The following is a 16,456-nucleotide window of genomic DNA, read 5'->3' as shown; positions in this document are numbered from 1 at the left end:
TGCTTTCCCGTGAGCCCAGTCACCACGCTACGAGAAAGCCCATGGAGAGAAACCAGACCCTTGGTCCGCAGCCACAGGTGAGCTGATGGCACGGACCGGCCAGCTGTGTGAGTGAGCCATCTTGGAAGCAGAACTTCTAGCCTCCCTGCCCCCCTCCCAGCCCCAGCCCCAGCCCCAGGCCCAGCCCCAAAATCCACAAACAATCCCAGCTGATACTATGTGGAGCAAAGATGAGCTTTTATTATTGAACCTTGCCCAAATTGAAAATTCCTGAGCAAAATTTTTTTGAAGCTGTGAATTTTGGGTGGTTTGTTATATAGCAGGAGATCCTGGGACACCAGCCAGGGTTATGACCCCAGACAGAAAGGCAGCCCTTCCCGGGCCAGGAGCGCAGATCTGTTTGTGATGTCAGGTTATCCTAAGCCGGGCTGAGCCCTGGTTGGCCAGGAGCCGGAACTGTTTGTTGACCTAGAGTGGGAGTCTGTGGCAGTCCCCAACCAACAGGACCTTCCCTCATGTCCACGCTGGTAAGCAGCGTGCAGACCTGGGTCCAGGGTTCTCACTTGCTCATAACCTCGCCTCCCAGGTGAACTGGCTGAGAGAGCCTCCTATACCCCAGGGTTTTGCCCTGAATGTGGAGGGCAGCCACAGCAGGTGGAGGCAAATTCAAGTAACAAGGGATGTCAGGCAGCACCTCATGCAAGACCCTAGAGGGGCACACAGTTCAGGAACTGCTGCTCCAGAGGAACATGCGCTTTGCCCAGGGTCATTCAGGTGAACATTCACATTTGAAAGACAAAGCTCCAGGAAGTCTCTGTGCGGAGCCACGCAACCTACACAGCACCCTCCAGGCCTCAGATGTCCAATGCAACGGCCACTAGGCACACATGGCTATTTGAATTTAAATTTTAACGAATTAAAATATTTAAAAATTAAAAAAAACAATTCCTCAGTCACATGAGCCACACTTTCAGTGCAGAATAGCCACGTATGGCTAATGGCCGCAGCACTGGCCAGTGCAGATGCAGAATACTTCTATTAGAAGTTCCATTGGATGGTGCTGCTCCAGGCCCTGTAAGATTGAGCAACAGAAACCGCCTTGCTCTCAGGGACATGGAAACAGACACAAGAAACAAGATAAAACCAGGGCTACAGGAATGGCCACATTTGTCATACAGCCCCAAAAGATGGCTTACCTGAACTTTGAGCTTCCCTTCCTGGTCACTGAGAACATTTTTTCCGAACTCCATTTAAATATAGCTATTTCCTGCTTGGGGTATCAAATTCTATAACTTCAGTACCCATTACGTTCAACAAAAATGCAGCATAGCGTCATGGCTAAGCACATGTACTCGGAATCAAACTGCCGTGTCAAAATCCAGTTCCAAGATTTAGCTTGGGTGACTTTGGGCAAATTATTCACTCTCATAGAACCTGCATTTCCTCATCTGTAAAATGGGGATAGTAGAACCTTTTTTCCAAGGTTATTATGATCACAAGAAATAACACTAAAAAGGCATAATGGTGTCATGAAATAGTGAATACTCAATGAACAGCTCTGATTTTCCACGGGCCTAATCTTATTTGGGTTCCAAAAAGCCCTCAAGCAGGATTTGGTGAAGGCGTGTGATTATCTCCTCCTTCCCTACCTCCATTTTAGAATCCCCCGCATACCCCTCTTCAGTTCCGCTGATCTCTTCAGGCTCCTCAGGGCTCTCGCCAGCACCTGACGCAGTGGTTTGTGGCTCCAGGATGGCTGCCCAGAGCCGGGTACCATAGTGAGGCGCTCTGTCTTGGGTGAGGGCACTCCCCTCTTCTGTTCTTGAGCTCCCCTTCAAGATTGCTTCGTTCGGTTCAGGCCCCCTAAGTACCAAGTGTGTTCCTAAGATCAAGAGCGGTAACAGGAGGCTGGAGTCCCATACTGTGGGGGAAATTCAGAGATTCGGGTGGGAGAAGGAAGCATATAAAGCTAAAGATGCGGAGGTTGCCTTGGCTGGCTGCTGCTTCGCGGTCTTACTGTTTAACAGGCCCTGGGTGCAGACTGCGGGCCCGTGTCTGAGAGCTCTGTTCACTGACCCTTACAGGAAGTATAAGCCGGCCCAGCCTGCTCTTCAGGACTGCTTAAGAAATACAAGATAAGATAAACGTGCAAATTCCCTATAAACTTGAATTCCTATGGGTTGTTACAGTTCCTTCACCCCAGGCGCCCTTTTAAAAGAGAGGCTCCTTTAAGAGGCGGGACCCATCGCCGCTAAAAGTGGAATCCCCGCCCCCTGTAGCTGGGGTGCTTTGTGGCGTCGCATTCTCATTGGTGGGTGACGGTGGCGAGTCACCCAGAGGCAGCCATTTCCAACGAGCTGGCGAGGGCGGAAGATGGAGACTCCCGTCGGGTGTCCGCCGGGGGGGTCTGGATCGGTGTGTCTCGCCTTCGATCAACTACGGGACATGATTGAGTTTCAGGAGGACCTGATCCACCAGCTGAGGCACGTGGTACGCAGAAAGAGCGTGGGGGAGTTCAGATTGGACTACGTGGTGGGGGCGGGGCCAGGGGCGTGCCGCGAGCACATTGCCAATGGCGTCATTAGGAGGCAGAGGGGTCCAGATGTGTTTGGCTGGTGGGGGTGGAGCCAAAAAGGGGCAGGGTTTTCGTGAATATTTAACCAAGGAATTTTAATAAAAATCGAGTAGATCTATACTGTCTGCCTGGCTGGTAGATGTGTCCTCATCTACTTCTCCACTTCTCCACTTCAAGTTGGAGATAACTTCACTGACTTCCCAAGGCCCTTGTGGCATGCAAAGTCTAGAATATTTTATATATATATATATACAATATATATATATTATATATATATATATATATATAAAACATATAACATCCTTCCTGTTGTGGACAGCGCCTCTCCAGCGTCTAATGCAGTGCCAGGCTGTGTGCAATAAGCACAGGTTTGGCTCTTGTACACATTAACTCCAGGGCTTCCAACCCCTTTATGTCCTCCTGCTGTTTCTCAATCAAACCCCAGTTCATGGCTGCCAGGTATCGGAACTACAGATTACCTGGGCAGGCAGGGTAAAATCCTGGCCAGCTGGAGTTCATGGTTTTTATGTTTTTGTTTTCTATCTTGACAGTAGATATCTCCATCTCGGGAATAAATCCAACTTTACTTCTATTTTTTACTCTAATGGCTGTATGCAGCTGTATTACCTTCAGTTACCTGAAGGTACCCAGATTGTCCCTGCAGCTGGCCTTTGCATTTGAAACACGTTTCTCTTCCACCCTTTTTCTTCTGGCCCGCCCCTGTGAAGCATCTCTGCCCCTTCCGCAGGCCAGATCAGGGACCACCACTGAGCACCACAGCCCCTTGTGCTTCAACATAACACATACCATGTCAGAAGTGCTGGTGATGAGCTATCTCCTCCATCAGACCAGTTGCTCGTTGATGGCAAGACCTGAAGCTGAGCCTCTGTGAATCTTGTGGAACTGAATTCTCCCTTCGCAGGGCCTGAGTCTCATCCTAGGTGCCCTGGGCATCATCCCATTATCTATCCTTGGTCCTGATCCCCAGAGGACACCCCTTTCACCCCAGCCCCAGGCCCTCCCTGAGCCAGGCTCTGTTGCAGATGGTTCTCCAAGATGAAAATCTTGTCAGTAAAGAAGAGTTCCAGGCAGTGGAGAAGCAGCTGGTGGTAAGTAATGGCCTCTACAGGCTCCTGCTCCTTCCCCATTTCCCAGGGTCCCTTGGTTGGGCAGAGTCACTGAGTATTGGCCTCTGAGAGGCTCCAGCCCCGATAGTGAGGACAGAATCTTCCTGTGTCCTGGCTTCCATGTGCCTCTTCCAGAATCTCCCTGTGCCTCTAAGAAATAGGGCTGTGTAAGGGAACCCAGGAGACCCAGAGTGCTTTGCGGTAATGAGGTCACTGCTGCTGCCCCTGCAGGAAGAGAAAGCTGCGCATTCCAAGACCAAGGTCCTCCTGGCCAAGGAAGAGGAGAAGTTGCAGTTTGCCCTCGGGGAGGTAGAGGTGCTATCTAAACAGCTGGAGAAAGAGAAGCTGGCCTTTGAAAAGGCGTGAGTGTGCCTTAGTAGAGGGGATGAGGGCTGGGGGTTCTATCTGCCCATCAGCCTCTCACCTTTTGTTTATCTTCTCCACCCAGTCTCTCCAGTGTCAAGAGCAAAGCCCTGCAGGAGTCCAGCAAGAAGGACCAGCTCATCACCAAATGCAATGGTAGGCGGGAGGTCCGTGCTCTGCCCCATGCTTGCTTACACGGGCACTTACCTAACAGCCCAGTGCCCGTGTCCAGGGCAGGCTTTCATCCCAACTTCTGTTCCCGGATGAGGATACATGCAAGCCCAGGCGTGCCACACCTTCGCAAATGCCTCCAGGGACCATGCAGGCCACGGAAATGAGGGAAGCAGTTGGTGTACAATATTCCTCACGGCCATAAAGGAATGGGCTCACTCCCGTTTTCTTGAAACACACAACCTTTATAGTCCACCTTTTGTTTTCCCACTTTTGGTGGGCATTAGAAATAGTGTACTTTCCTCATAACTATTACAAGAGCAACAACAGGGCAAGCACAGTTCTGTTTGGGGGTTGACCCTTAATGTTGGGTTGGGGACCAGTAGGTAGCAGTAGGGACTGCGGTGATACAGAGAGCCATGCCTCCTCTCCGGGGCTTAGCACCTTTGCTGTGGGAATGGGAACCCATTTTAGATCTTTAAAAAAGAAACTGGAAGCCAGGTTTTCAATAGATGGTTTTCTGACTTGCTAGCGTTGCCGACTGATTAAGGAATTTTAAAACTGTTGTATGGGCCAAGTAAAATATGTCTGCGGACCATTAGTTTTTCAGTCTGCTCTGTGCAGATGTCTGCGGCCACTTGCTGGTCAGCTGGTGCTGCAGGTTGTGAGACACTTTCAGTCAGCTGCACAGCACCCCTAGACCTTAGGAACCCCTTTCATTTTCCCAGAATGCCAAACTCCCCTTACCTAGTTTAAGAAGTAGATCCAAATCCCATATGGAACATCTGCTTCCTGCACTGCAACACATTTTGAATAGGCCAGAACCCAAGCCCAGGATTCCTCCTGATGGGCTCCATCCAGAGCACTGGGTACCCCCAACCCACTATTTGGCCCTCTCTCTTGCTGAGTACTCGCACTGGTAAGATGCCAGCAGGCTGACATCTTGATCTGGCTAGGTAGGCTGACGGGCTTCATGGTGGTTTGGTCAGGGGCTCCCTTAGGGCCTCCTGGGGCCCAACAGGCAGTCATTGCCTCCATACCCCAGTCCTTCCCCTCTCCCTGGGCTTCCGCCAGCCTCCCTAAAAGGAGCCTAGGGTTCTTCCCTGGTCATGCTAGAGACATCCCTATTCCAGGGCATTTCCTGGAGAGCAGCTCAGGCTGCAGGGCTGTGTCTGCTTGTGGAAGGTGTGTGTGTAAGTCATGGAGATGGAGCCTGGCTGCCTCTCCCTCTGAGGGGCCTGGACCCCTTCACTGGGGCAGAAGCCCCCACCTGAACAAATCTGGTGATACACACCAATTTCTGGCGCCATTTTCTGAAAGAACATCACAAGCAATCTGATCGGCTGCATGACCAGGGGGAAGAGGCTCTGTAGTGCTGTGCCTCTAACCCAGTGAGCTCAGGCATCATTCTCCTCCTTCACTGGGTCTCTGTCTCACTCTTTTCCATGCTGCGCCTTTTTACCATATCATTTCTTCTGAAACCTTCAATGTTTAAGCATTTCTGCATTTTCAGAGCTTGTGTCCTAGCTAATCTTTTTCTAACCTTTAAAGGCAGTGAGGATCAGAATTTTCTAGGGTTCCCCAAGGGATAGTATGTAAATGAAGCACCCTCGGATCCCTACAGCTGCATGGGATTTTGACCCAAGACACACAAGCATCCTTGCATCTCATGAGCACTTCATTTGGGGGTAGGCTTTGCCGCCACTATTTCCCGGGGTCTACCACACTGTCCTCATCTTACAGAAGAGAAAATGGGTCTGAAAAAGGAGGCAGCTTGCCCAAAGGGGTAATTCTGTCTTATCAGTATTAACTATTTAAATGTCACCTTGTTGTGTTCTCTGACCAGTTCCTGAGGCTTAACTCTACCCGGAGCCGCCTCCTTGAGGGCAGGGACCCTGTCTTCTCCCCTGAAGCTCAGGCCCGGGGCCACAAATAAATTTATTGTATACCTACTATGTGCCAGATACTGTTTTAGGCCTTAGGGTTAAAGCAGTGAATAAAACAAAAATCCTCATCTTTGTGGACCTTACATCCTTAGTAAGGGAGAGACAAATGAGTGAAATATATGGTATGTTAGATGTAAATACTAAGAAGACAAATATTGGGAAGGGTTATAATTTTAGATTAGGAAGGGTCTTGCTGAGAAGGTGATATCTGCAAAGATCTGCAGGAGTTGAGGGCAGGAGCTTGTTCCTCCCCCTGCCTTTGGATAGGGTTGCCTACCCTCCTTCAGGAGCCATCAGCTGCCCTTGTGTGGGTCACATGGTCCAGAATAGAGTTGTGAAGTCACTACACATTCATCAGATATTGTGCCCCCCATCAGGAATCCCTAATCAACTCATTCTTACTAAGGTATTAGCAGCTACTCGTGGAGAACCCCTGGGTGGGGGAGCCAAGTTCTGAAAGAATCCTGAGGAACGCCTTACCTCCTGAAGGGCCGTGTGGGGTGGGCAGCGCCCCTCCCTGCCTCTCTCCCCACAGAAATTGAGTCTCACATTATAAAGCAAGAAGATACACTTAGTGGCAAAGAGAATGAGATTAAGGAGTTGCAGCAAATTATCAGCCAGCAGAAACAGATCTTCAGGTGAGGGGTCTGCACCAGGCTGGGGGTTGTCGATGGAAATAGGGAGCCAGACCTTTGGCCCCTACCCTGGGCTGTCCCCAGCCCACGCCCACTGGGTCTGTTGCAGGAATCACATATCTGACTTCCGGATCCAGAAGCAGCAGGAGAACTACATGGCCCAGGTGCTGGCCCAGAAGCATAAGAAATCCGCAGGGATGCGTCAGGCCCAGAGCCACCAGCGTCCCAGGGAAAAATAAAATGTTTATCGTCTTCCTGTTCTCTGGCTATAATGTCCTAACCCTACCTTCTCTGCTCTGGGGATCCCCATCCCAATCCTTCCTATCCCTGTGAGTCCCCCCAACATAGGTCTCACCAGTGGCCTGGCCCTTGGAATGGGCAGGGGAAGAGACAGAAGGTACCCTCCTTCCTTCCTGCCTCAGGAACCCCAGTGAGATCAAGTTACAAGGGACTGGGTGGAGGACAGGCCTTGGACCACACCTTCCAGGCCCCTTGCTGGCTCAGAAGAGGATGCTGCCCAAGCCCCCAGCCCCTGTTATTTCCCTTGGGCAGTAATAGGGTTAAGGGGTTGTAGCTTAGGGGAGGACTACTCTGTTGTCTAATAGGCACTGTCACTTAACTCTGGGTATGTAATCCCTCCCTATATAAACAGCCCTGGTTACTCCAGTAACACTCCACCGAGAGAGAGACACAGAGAGAGAGACAGAGAGAGAGAGTGTGTCCTGACCAAAGACCCCAGGACCACAGTAAATTTGGGAAGTCAGTTTTCATCACATAACAAGAATTATACCTGTGAATCACATTTGCACCTGCTCACACTTTCCCCCAGCAGAAACCCATCAGTCTGCACAAATGGGAGGAAGGAAAAAGGACAAGACTATGTCTGTCTTTAAGCTGGAGAAACAGTCTGAAGAGGCTATGACTTCCTCAAGTTGCACATGCAGGGCTGAATGTGATGGACAGGCTTGAGCCCTTTAGAAGCCCCCACTGATGGCCAGGTGCTCCTGGGGACACTCTGAGCTGGGGGACCCATGCAGGGGAGGCTGAGTCAGATTCGTCAAGTCCAGCCCTCCCCGGGTCAGTGTGAGGATGAGTGCGTGCTCTTACTCCAAGGCCAGCTAGGACCTGAGTCATAGCAGGACCTTGAAGCCAGACATTCAAGGGCAATTGGTGCCCATTTCATTATCCAAGACAATGACAGGTTGTGGCTGCTTCCCCACCAGCACCTGTTCCCAGAGCAAGTCCTAAGATGGTGGGGGACGAGTGAGGACCTTGTGAGGGCCTGGGGGAACACAGAGCTATTTCTGCCTCAGAGCAGCTCTAGAGAGGGCACCACAGCTGCCCCAAACGCATCAGTTCCAAAACGCAGTTCCTAAGAGACCCCCCCATCAGCATCCAGGGCTTGTTCTGGGTGCCAGAGGTGCCTGTGAAAGCTGAAGCTGTCCACTTGCTTCCAGTAGGTTCCCACTAAAGGCAGTGGGTCCAGCCAAGGACACCTTCCTGAGGCTCCAGCACAACTTTTTAGGAGTAGGGGAGCCCTGTAAGCAATGCACCTCTAGCAAAGATAGTGGGGTGACAGGTCAAAGAAAGCGGTGGGTGCACCCTTCTGAGTGTTAGCAGAAGCAGGCCAGGAGGGCAGGGAGGAGTGCGCCGCGGGAAGACCCTGGGGGCAGAGGGGAAGATGAAACTGGTAGCAAGACCTCAACTGCCGGCCCTAACGCCTGACCCTAGGCAAGTTCCTGCTCAGCCTGTTTCCTCGCCTAAGAGGGGTGGCCTTGGGCCTTGCCCCTGGCTCCAAGTCGGACGCCCATCTTTCCCTCACCTTCCTATCAGCCTCAGCTTGAAGTGCCACCCCAGGTGCTGCGGCCTGCGGGAAGGGGAGACGGGATCGGGAGGGCAAGGCCCAGGGCCCGCATCTCCCCTGCGGGAAACGCCTCAGGCCCGAAAACAGACGCGGCCTCTTTAAGGCCCGGTGACCCCGCGGCATTCACGGGCGGGGCGGGGACAGTGCGGGCGACCGCAGCGCCAGCCGAGGGGAATGCGAGGGCGGTAGTGCACGGTGGCTGGCCCCACGATGCTGCCCGCGCTCGCCCCGCCAGCCCGGCCTGGGCCCCCAGGGCAGCTGCCCGCGGCCCCCACCCAGCGCCAGGACTCCTCCGGTTCTTCAGCCTCCTACCACACGGCTCCGGGTTCTCCAGAGCCCCCGGACATCGGGCCGGACACGGAGGGCCAGGCGCTCTGGCCTGGGGTGGCCCCTGAGGTGGGGGCGGGCGTGCAGCCTTGCCTGTCCGTCAGCGCCCAGAATAGCAGCCGGCAGCTCCGGACCGGCTCGGGTTTCCCGCGGGGCCGGGGCTTGGGCCCGCCGCCACCGCGGCCCCAGCTGCGCATGCTGCCGTCGGGGGAGATGGAAGTCATCTTCGGCGCCGGGGCCCTGTTCAGCCGCCCCGACACGGCGGACGGGGAGGTGCAGCGGCTCCCCGCGCGCGCTTTCCGCAGCATCTCCCCACCCGGGCCCGCGACGCCTGTTCCCGCCGCCCCGCAGCCCGAGGCTCCAGACGGTGGTTCCCGCTGGGCCACCTACTTAGAGCTTCGGCCCCGCGAGCCGAGTCCTGCCACCCCAGCGCAGTTCGAGTGCGTGGAGGTGGCACTGGAGGAGCATGCTGCGCCCGAAAGGCCCCGGACGGTGCCCAAGCGTCAGATCGAGCTGCGTCTCCGACCCCGGAGCCCCCCGCGAGAGGCCAGCGCATCGCGCCCCCGACTACTTCTGCGCACCGGCTCCCTGGACGAATCACTGGGCCGTCTGCAGGCCGCCGCGGGACTCGTGCAGACGGCGCTGGCCAGAAAGCTGAGCCCCGTGGCCGCGGCGCCCGGCAACGCCACCTTCGGGCCCACAGAGCATCCAGAGCCAGCGACCCGGGAAAGGGACCGTAGTGCCCGAATGGTCCCGGACGAGGCCGGGTCTCGGCCACCGCGCGTGCAGTACAGTTCAGCCCCCGCTAAGGCCCCGAGGCCATGGCCCAGCCTCCGCGAGCGCGCAATTCGGCGCGACAAGCCCGCACGCGGGACCGAGCCGCTGGGTCCGGTCAGTTCCAGCGTCTTCCTGCAGTCAGGGGAGAAGACCCGAGAGGCACAAAGCCAGGAACCCAGTACTCGGTTCCCACCAGAGACTCTGGGTCGCAATGCCCTGAGGTCAAAGGGTCCACCTTTAGAATCTAAGACCCTCTGCGACGTTCCGGGTGAAGCTGCGAGGCCGAGGAGCCCGTCCCCGCTGTTGCAGGCTTCAAATGGGACAGTGCAGCGTCCTCACTGCCCGTCCCCCCAGAGCCTGTCACCGAGGGATCGGGTTATTCGAAGGGTGAGTAGCCCTTCGTTTCCTGAGGCATCCTCCGCATGGGAAAATCAGAATCCCGCCGTCAAGGAAACTGTAAAGAGAATGAGCCCTTCCCCTCCCACCCTTTCCCAGTGGAATGAGGATGTCACCAGGGCAAGAAACCCGTCCCGCGAAGCTCTTCCCCTGTGGGAGGTGGAGCGCCCGGCAGTCGAGGAGACCACAGAGGGGAGGAGGAGCCTGTCGCCGCCACCCTTGTCCTCATGGGAGGCTCCAGTTTGTCCTCCTGGGATGTGCAGCCCGTCGCTCCAAGAGACCTGGGAGCCCACAGTGCGCGGCCCATCGCTAGCATCTACGCAGGAAGCTCAGAATGGCGTAGCCCAGGAAGAGCTGGCACAACCCAAGAGGTCCGCACCCGGGACCCCAGAGTTAACAGAGGCGCAAAGTCCGTCCACGCTCGAGATGCGGGATCTCGCTTTGCAAGGCAGGCAGTTGTCCCCAGAGGTGGCTCCACCCGAGCTGCCCCTCAATCGCCTCGTAGGCACCCTGGATTCGGATGCGCGCCCGGAATCCTTGAGCCCGGGAGAAGCGTGCCCGATACGCCCTCGCACAACCATTCCGCGGCCCCGCGACGTGCGCAAAATGGTGAAGACCACATACGCGCCAAGCTTCCCGGCAGCGACCCCAGGCTCAGGGTTGTCCGAACCTCCTGCGGACACCCGCGGAGAGGAGGGCGGTGCATCCAAGACGCAAGATCTCCAGGCCCTGGGGTCCCCCGCCCCGCCTCACTACACTTCCATTTATCTCAAGGACTTCCTGCCAGTCGTGTCGCACCCCTACGAACCCCCAGAGCCGTCCTCCAACACAGTCCTCCGGGAAGCTTCGCAGCCCAACGGAGTCCCGCGGCGGAGGGCAGAAAACAGCACCGCGAAACCCTTCGCGCGCACCGAGATCCGACTGCCGGGTGCCCTGGCCTCGGGCCGCCGGCGGGAAGAAACCTGGGGCGTCCGTGTGCGCGGCGCTGGTGGAGAGAACCAGGGTGTGGAGGCCCAGCGCCTTGTCCCCGACGGCGAGGGTCGGACCAGCCCTCTAGGCGGCGCTCGCACCTCACCCCAGCGGTCGTCCATGGGGTCGACTGAGGCCCAGACACCCCGACCGCCCCGCCCCAGCTCCCCTCAGGCGCACCCTAGCTCGAGCTCTGGGATAGGACGCAAATTGGAGACGCCCCCTTCGGGACCCGAGCGCGCCTCTGCGGGTCAGCCGGCTCTCCCGCGGGAACCCCGGGCGTCAGCCGCGCCCCAGCCCCGCGCGGCCTCGGCGCCTCCGACGGACCGATCCCCGGAAGGCCCCTCCCAGGGGGTGCGCAGGCCGCCCGGAGCCGCGCCCCCGGGGAAGGTCCTGGTGGACCCCGAGAGCGGCCGCTACTACTTTGTGGAGGCGCCACGGCAGCCTCGGCTACGGCTGCTCTACGACCCCGAGAGCGGGCAGTACGTAGAGGTGCTCCTGCCGCCCTCGCCCCCGGGGCCACCCCGCCGCGTCTACACCCCGCTGGCCCTGGGCCCCGGCCTCTACCCGCCAGTCTATGGCCCTATCCCTGGCTTCTCCCTGCCGCCATCTCCGGGTCCGCCGGCCTTCAGTGGCCCCCAGCTACCCTGGGCCTCTGAGGCAGGGCCCCTGGACGGGACGTACTACCTGCCAGTGAGCGGGACCCCCAGCCCCGCACCTCCTCTGCTCCTCTGTGCTCCACCCACCAGTTCGGGCCCCACCCAGCCCGGCAAGGGCTCCCTGTTCCCGGCCTGAGCCCCACATTGTTGAGGCCCGGCTTCCGTTCCTCACCCCTCCTTTCCTTCTGTCACCTCTTGCTTTTACCCATCCCATCCAGTCTTCAGCCCGGAAGTTACCTTCAAGGACTTTATCTGAGACCCCCGGGCTGAGGGAGCTGGAACTGGGGGTCAGGGAGTGGCTGCCTACTTCTAACCACAACAAAACCGTACGCCCCTTTCCCAAGCATTCCCAGCGTGTAGTGTGTGTGTGTGTGTGTCAAAGTGAAGAGTCTCAGGACTTGTCCCCAGGGGCCTGCCTGAGTGAGCCCGGTGCTCCCTAGGGGCAGTGGGAAACGGGAGCAGCAGGGGACGGGGCTGCCGCCAGGGGCAGTGGGCTGTCTGTCCCTCCCGGAAGGGGAGCAGTGAGCCGCTAGTGACACGGGTGGCATGGAGGGAGAAGAGCTCTGGCTGTCAGACCTGTGTCTCAGGAAGAGGATCTGAGCCTTGGCCTGAGGAGCTGCGGGCTGGGTGGCTGGTACAGCTCCCTGGCCAGCCTGGGTCTGAGGAAGGGAGCTGTAGGCACAGCAGGTGGAGGTGGAATAGGGAGGTAATATGGGAGGGACTGTGGAGGGTCAGCCTGGAATTGGGGTGGGCTTACTGGGCAGGGAGGTGGGGAGGTGTCTGTAGTCTCCAGCTGGGAAGCCCACTCCTCATGCTCCCCGCAACCCCAGCATCTCTAAGCCCTCAGAGCTGAGCTGGTTCATCCTGGGGCCAGGAGTGGGGGGTTCACAGCCATTCCAACCCAGGGAAGCGGGAAGGTAAACTGAGTCAGCAGGAAAGACAAGCAGGGAGGATGGTTGAGCTATTGTCCCAGAGGAGCCTCTGGACCCCTCTGGGTGGGGTGGAGGGCGGGTTAGGGCTGGCAGTAGAAGGGACGCCCTCTTATGGGGCAGGCCAGAGAGACTTAGAGCCCCTAGCTGGTTCCACTCCCTCTGTAATAGATGTGGCAGCCATGCCCAGGGAGGGGCCAGCTCTGCAGGCTGACCGTAGCATAGGAAGGGTCAGGGCCCAGAGTGTGTGTTCTGGGAGCCTTCAAGGAGGGCAGAGGGAGGTGGCATGGGGTGGGAGGTGCCCTGCTTACGGGTCTGTGTATAATTCTGAGCTCGAAGTGGCTGGCCTTGTGGGACTGGTATGTGATGTGATAGGTTTGGAGAATGGTTCTTATTAGATGCAGGGTTGGGATGGAGTTCTGTGACTGCCTTAACTCCCAGGTTTCTGGGGAGTCTGGGGCCCGGGGAGTCCCTGTCCCCCTGCCTCGGACTGGCAGCTGACCAGGGGAACTATGAGTCAGAATAATCTAGATATCTTTTTGTGGCCAAAGATGGTGGTTTCAAAGGCATGAAAAGTCCTGGGCCCCTCACCTCATCCTGTGGCTGTGGCTGGGGGCAGGTGTGCTGTGCATGTGTGCACTGGTGTGCAATAAATTGCTGATCCAGTGAACCATGATGGCTGGAACAACTGGTGCAAGGTGTCTGATTTCCTGCCGCCGCCCCTTAGCACCCCCTGAAATGCCCTTCCATGCCTGGGTGTGGCCTGGGTGGAGGGAGCCCTGGGGCTCAAGGAAGGAGACTGTGTTGGCAAACTCCTCTCCTGGGGATGAAGCCCCGGGCCGGCAACACACCGGTGGCCTTATTCCTCCTGAAGGCTGAGTGGCCAGTGGCTCTGGGATCAGGCGGCCTTGGGTTCCCGTTTCAGCACGTCCTCTCTGGCTGTGTGGCCTCGGCTCTGTCACTTCTCTCTGAGCGTTCGTGTGCTCAGGGGTAGAATAAAGATGACAGCGACCAGCCAGTCCCTCCCCCAAGGTGCCCAGCACAGTGCCTGCCTCACGGCCAGGCCCCAGGCTGTGGGAGGGTTCAGCCCCCAGGGGCCCTCGCCCAGGCCCAGCTCCTCTCCTTGCCTCTTTGTTCCCTATCTGTGAAATGGAGCTGAGCTGGTTGGAGCGGTCCACTAGAGGAGGTGCACACGTGGCATTACCAGGGCCCTGGAGGCAGAGAGAGAGTGGGCGGGGTGAGGTGTCAGTTCCCCATTGGCCTGGGTCGGGGTACCAGGCGGCCATCACTGCACACATGCACAGCACACCTGCCCGCAGCCACAGCCGTGCTCCCCGGACCATGAGGCTGTCGCTGCCCCTGCTAATGCTGCTGCTGGGGGCCTGGGCCATCCCCGGCAGCCTCGCAGAGAGGGCCCCGCTCACCGCCACTGCCCCGCAGCTGGACGATGAGGAGAAGTACTCAGCTCACATGCCGGCTCATTTGCGCTGTGATGCCTGCAGGGCTGTGACCTACCAGGTGAGTCCCACTCCAGCAGTTCCCCTGCCCCTGGCCAGGCCCCTCCATCTACCTCAGATTCCACCACTGGCCTTTGATCCCCAACCCCTGTCCCAGGGCATCAAGCCAGACTCCGCCTTCCAGGATGTTGCCATCTTCACCTCACCCAAGCCTCTACGCTTCAGTTCACCCATCTGTCTGCCCACCAGACAGCAATGATCTGGGATACCCCGCAGTATCTTGAGACCCCAGGGAGTCACCAGCTTGTCCTCTCACACTCCTCCCCTCCAGGCCCATCCTCAAGTCTGGATTCCTTCCCAAAACGTGCTGGGAAGCATTGATATATGTGTGCGCATGAGCTGAATACGTGAATATACGAGTTTCTATGGGTCTGAGTTCACATGGCAACCTGTCAAGTGTGCCTGAGTAACTACTGTGTGGGGAAGGGGACCTATGAGTACACGTGTCATTGAAGACTGGGGTGTTCTTTTTCCTTCTTTCCTTGTTCCTGTGGTTCAAAATAGCATGTGCCGATAGGCAGGTGTGCCCTGGGGCAGGGGGTCCCACCTCAGTACCCACTCCCAACCCCATCTCAGGGAAGTAGATCCTGTCTCACAGGCGCTTCCTGCTCAGAAGACTCCCCTGCCACCTCATTCTCCCCCAGAGAACCAGGCTCCTGTCTGCCCTTCCCCACCACTGAGCAGGCCCAAAGCCCAGGCTCTCAGCCCCTGCTTGTTCCAGATGTGGCAACACCTGGCAAAGGCAGAGGCCAAGCTTCACCCCCAAGACTCTGGGGGGCGGCGGGAGCTGAGTGAGTCGGTATACACCGATGTCCTGGACCAGACCTGCTCCCAGACCTGGCAAGAGTGAGTTGAAAATCCAGCTCCTACCTCCCTCCTCCGGGGGCAGGGTTGATGGGTGGGGGTTCCACTCTCAGTCTCGCACCACGCACACGCTCCACTGGGTCTCTGGTCCAAGGTAGGGTGCTGGCTGGGACGAAGTCTGAGCTCTGGAGCTGCAAAAGGGTAGGTGGGTACCAGGAGACAAGGTTGCTGTGTGACCTCGGGCCAGGGGTTTCCCCTCTGTGGTCCCCAGTTTTCCATCAGGGACGATCAGAATCTGGGTACTACTACACTCAGCAAATGCAAAGGGTATCCAGCTCCACGTGGAGATGCGTCCCTTGCTGGCTGGGCTCCCACTAATCCCTCTTCTCCCCACCGCCTCAGCTACGGGGTCCGAGAAGTGAACCAAGTGAAACGTCTCAGTGGCCCAGGACTTACGAAGGGGCCAGAGCCCAGCATCAGCGTGATGATCATGGGGGGCCTCTGGCCCGCCAGGTGATGATAGGAGGGTGGGGATGGGATGGAGCCCTTGGAGCCCTGCGCTGCCTCTCTGTGGTCATGCTGAGGCTGAGGTTCCTGCTGGGCTCCCCCAGGCTCTCCACGACTTGTTTGCACTACCTGGGGGAGTTTGGAGAAGACCACATCTATGAAGCCCACCAACGAGGCCGCGAGGCTCTGGAGGTGCTGCTGTGTGGAGGCCCCCGGGGGCCCTGCTCAGAGGCGGCGCCCATCCCGAGGGCAGAGCTCTAGTGCACCTTCCTGGCCAGCCCCTGAGGAGAACTGGGGTTTCCTGCGGCTGCCCGGACCACAGGGACGCCATGCGAGAGAGATTCACCACTCTCCCTTCCTCCTCCACCTCCTGCACCCCGGGGCCTGGGCGCGGGCCAGGGCCTTCCCCTCTGGACTCAAATAAAACCCAGTGACCTTGATTCCTTCTCTCTGCAAAAGGTGCTCAGGGAGGCTGGGAGGACAGATATCTTTGGCTATCCCGATGTCGCTCCTAAAGAGGGGCAAACGCATCCCCACCATTTCCCAGTTGTAAGTGAGATCTGCCATGACTGGAAGTGTGAGCAAGCTGTCAAAGGCATATGGAACCAGTTTATACGAACAGTGAAACCCAGATCTGTCAAGAGAGAAAAGCAAGCCGAGGCAAATTCCCTCAGCAGGCCACCGTGTGGACATGCCTACTGCGACTTCTCCATGCTCTCTGCCCCACAAGGACACTAGTCTTCCTGGGTCTACACCCAGCAGCCACCCATTTTCTCCACTCTGCCTCTGACCCCAGCTGGCATGGTTGGGCTCTAGGTCCCCGAGGCGGAGAGGGCAGGGCAGGGTTTTTGGAATGGGCTAGATTCCGCACTTGGCTCAAGTCCTGCTCT

At 57.3% G+C, this 16,456-nt stretch overlaps 3 protein-coding genes across 6 annotated transcripts; all 3 read left to right on the top strand.

Annotated features, from left to right (window-relative positions):
• The first annotated feature begins 2,328 nt into the window (after window positions 1-2,328).
• Window positions 2,329-7,069, top strand: SPATA24 (spermatogenesis associated 24). Of its 4 annotated transcripts, none has more exons than XM_017673101.3 (6): window positions 2,329-2,490; window positions 3,619-3,684; window positions 3,934-4,064; window positions 4,151-4,221; window positions 6,718-6,820; window positions 6,927-7,069. In XM_017673101.3, exons 1-6 carry the CDS (start codon window positions 2,374-2,376, stop codon window positions 7,054-7,056), a joined length of 618 nt encoding a protein of 205 aa, XP_017528590.3. In that variant the 5' UTR covers window positions 2,329-2,373; the 3' UTR covers window positions 7,057-7,069. The 4 variants fall into 4 exon arrangements, with proteins under 4 accessions (XP_017528590.3, XP_017528589.3, XP_036872317.1 ...); XM_017673100.3 differs by having other exon boundaries at window positions 6,691-6,820; XM_037016422.2 differs by having other exon boundaries at window positions 2,330-2,490; window positions 6,902-7,069.
• A 1,320-nt stretch (window positions 7,070-8,389) lies between these two features.
• Window positions 8,390-13,869, top strand: PROB1 (proline rich basic protein 1). Its single transcript, XM_017673088.3, has one exon. It carries the CDS (start codon window positions 8,892-8,894, stop codon window positions 11,943-11,945), a length of 3,054 nt encoding a protein of 1,017 aa, XP_017528577.3. The 5' UTR covers window positions 8,390-8,891; the 3' UTR covers window positions 11,946-13,869.
• Window positions 13,870-13,984: 115 nt separating this feature from the next.
• Window positions 13,985-16,006, top strand: MZB1 (marginal zone B and B1 cell specific protein). Its single transcript, XM_017673095.3, has 4 exons — window positions 13,985-14,256; window positions 14,977-15,101; window positions 15,462-15,572; window positions 15,671-16,006. Exons 1-4 carry the CDS (start codon window positions 14,035-14,037, stop codon window positions 15,825-15,827), a joined length of 615 nt encoding a protein of 204 aa, XP_017528584.2. The 5' UTR covers window positions 13,985-14,034; the 3' UTR covers window positions 15,828-16,006.
• The last annotated feature ends 450 nt before the right edge of the window (window positions 16,007-16,456 follow it).

Source organism: Manis javanica, chromosome 14 (assembly GCF_040802235.1).
Source record: "Manis javanica isolate MJ-LG chromosome 14, MJ_LKY, whole genome shotgun sequence".
Lineage (NCBI taxonomy): Eukaryota > Metazoa > Chordata > Mammalia > Pholidota > Manidae > Manis > Manis javanica.
The sequence above is the reverse complement of the archived record's forward strand: the minus strand, read 5'-3'. Positions and strand labels throughout refer to the sequence as shown.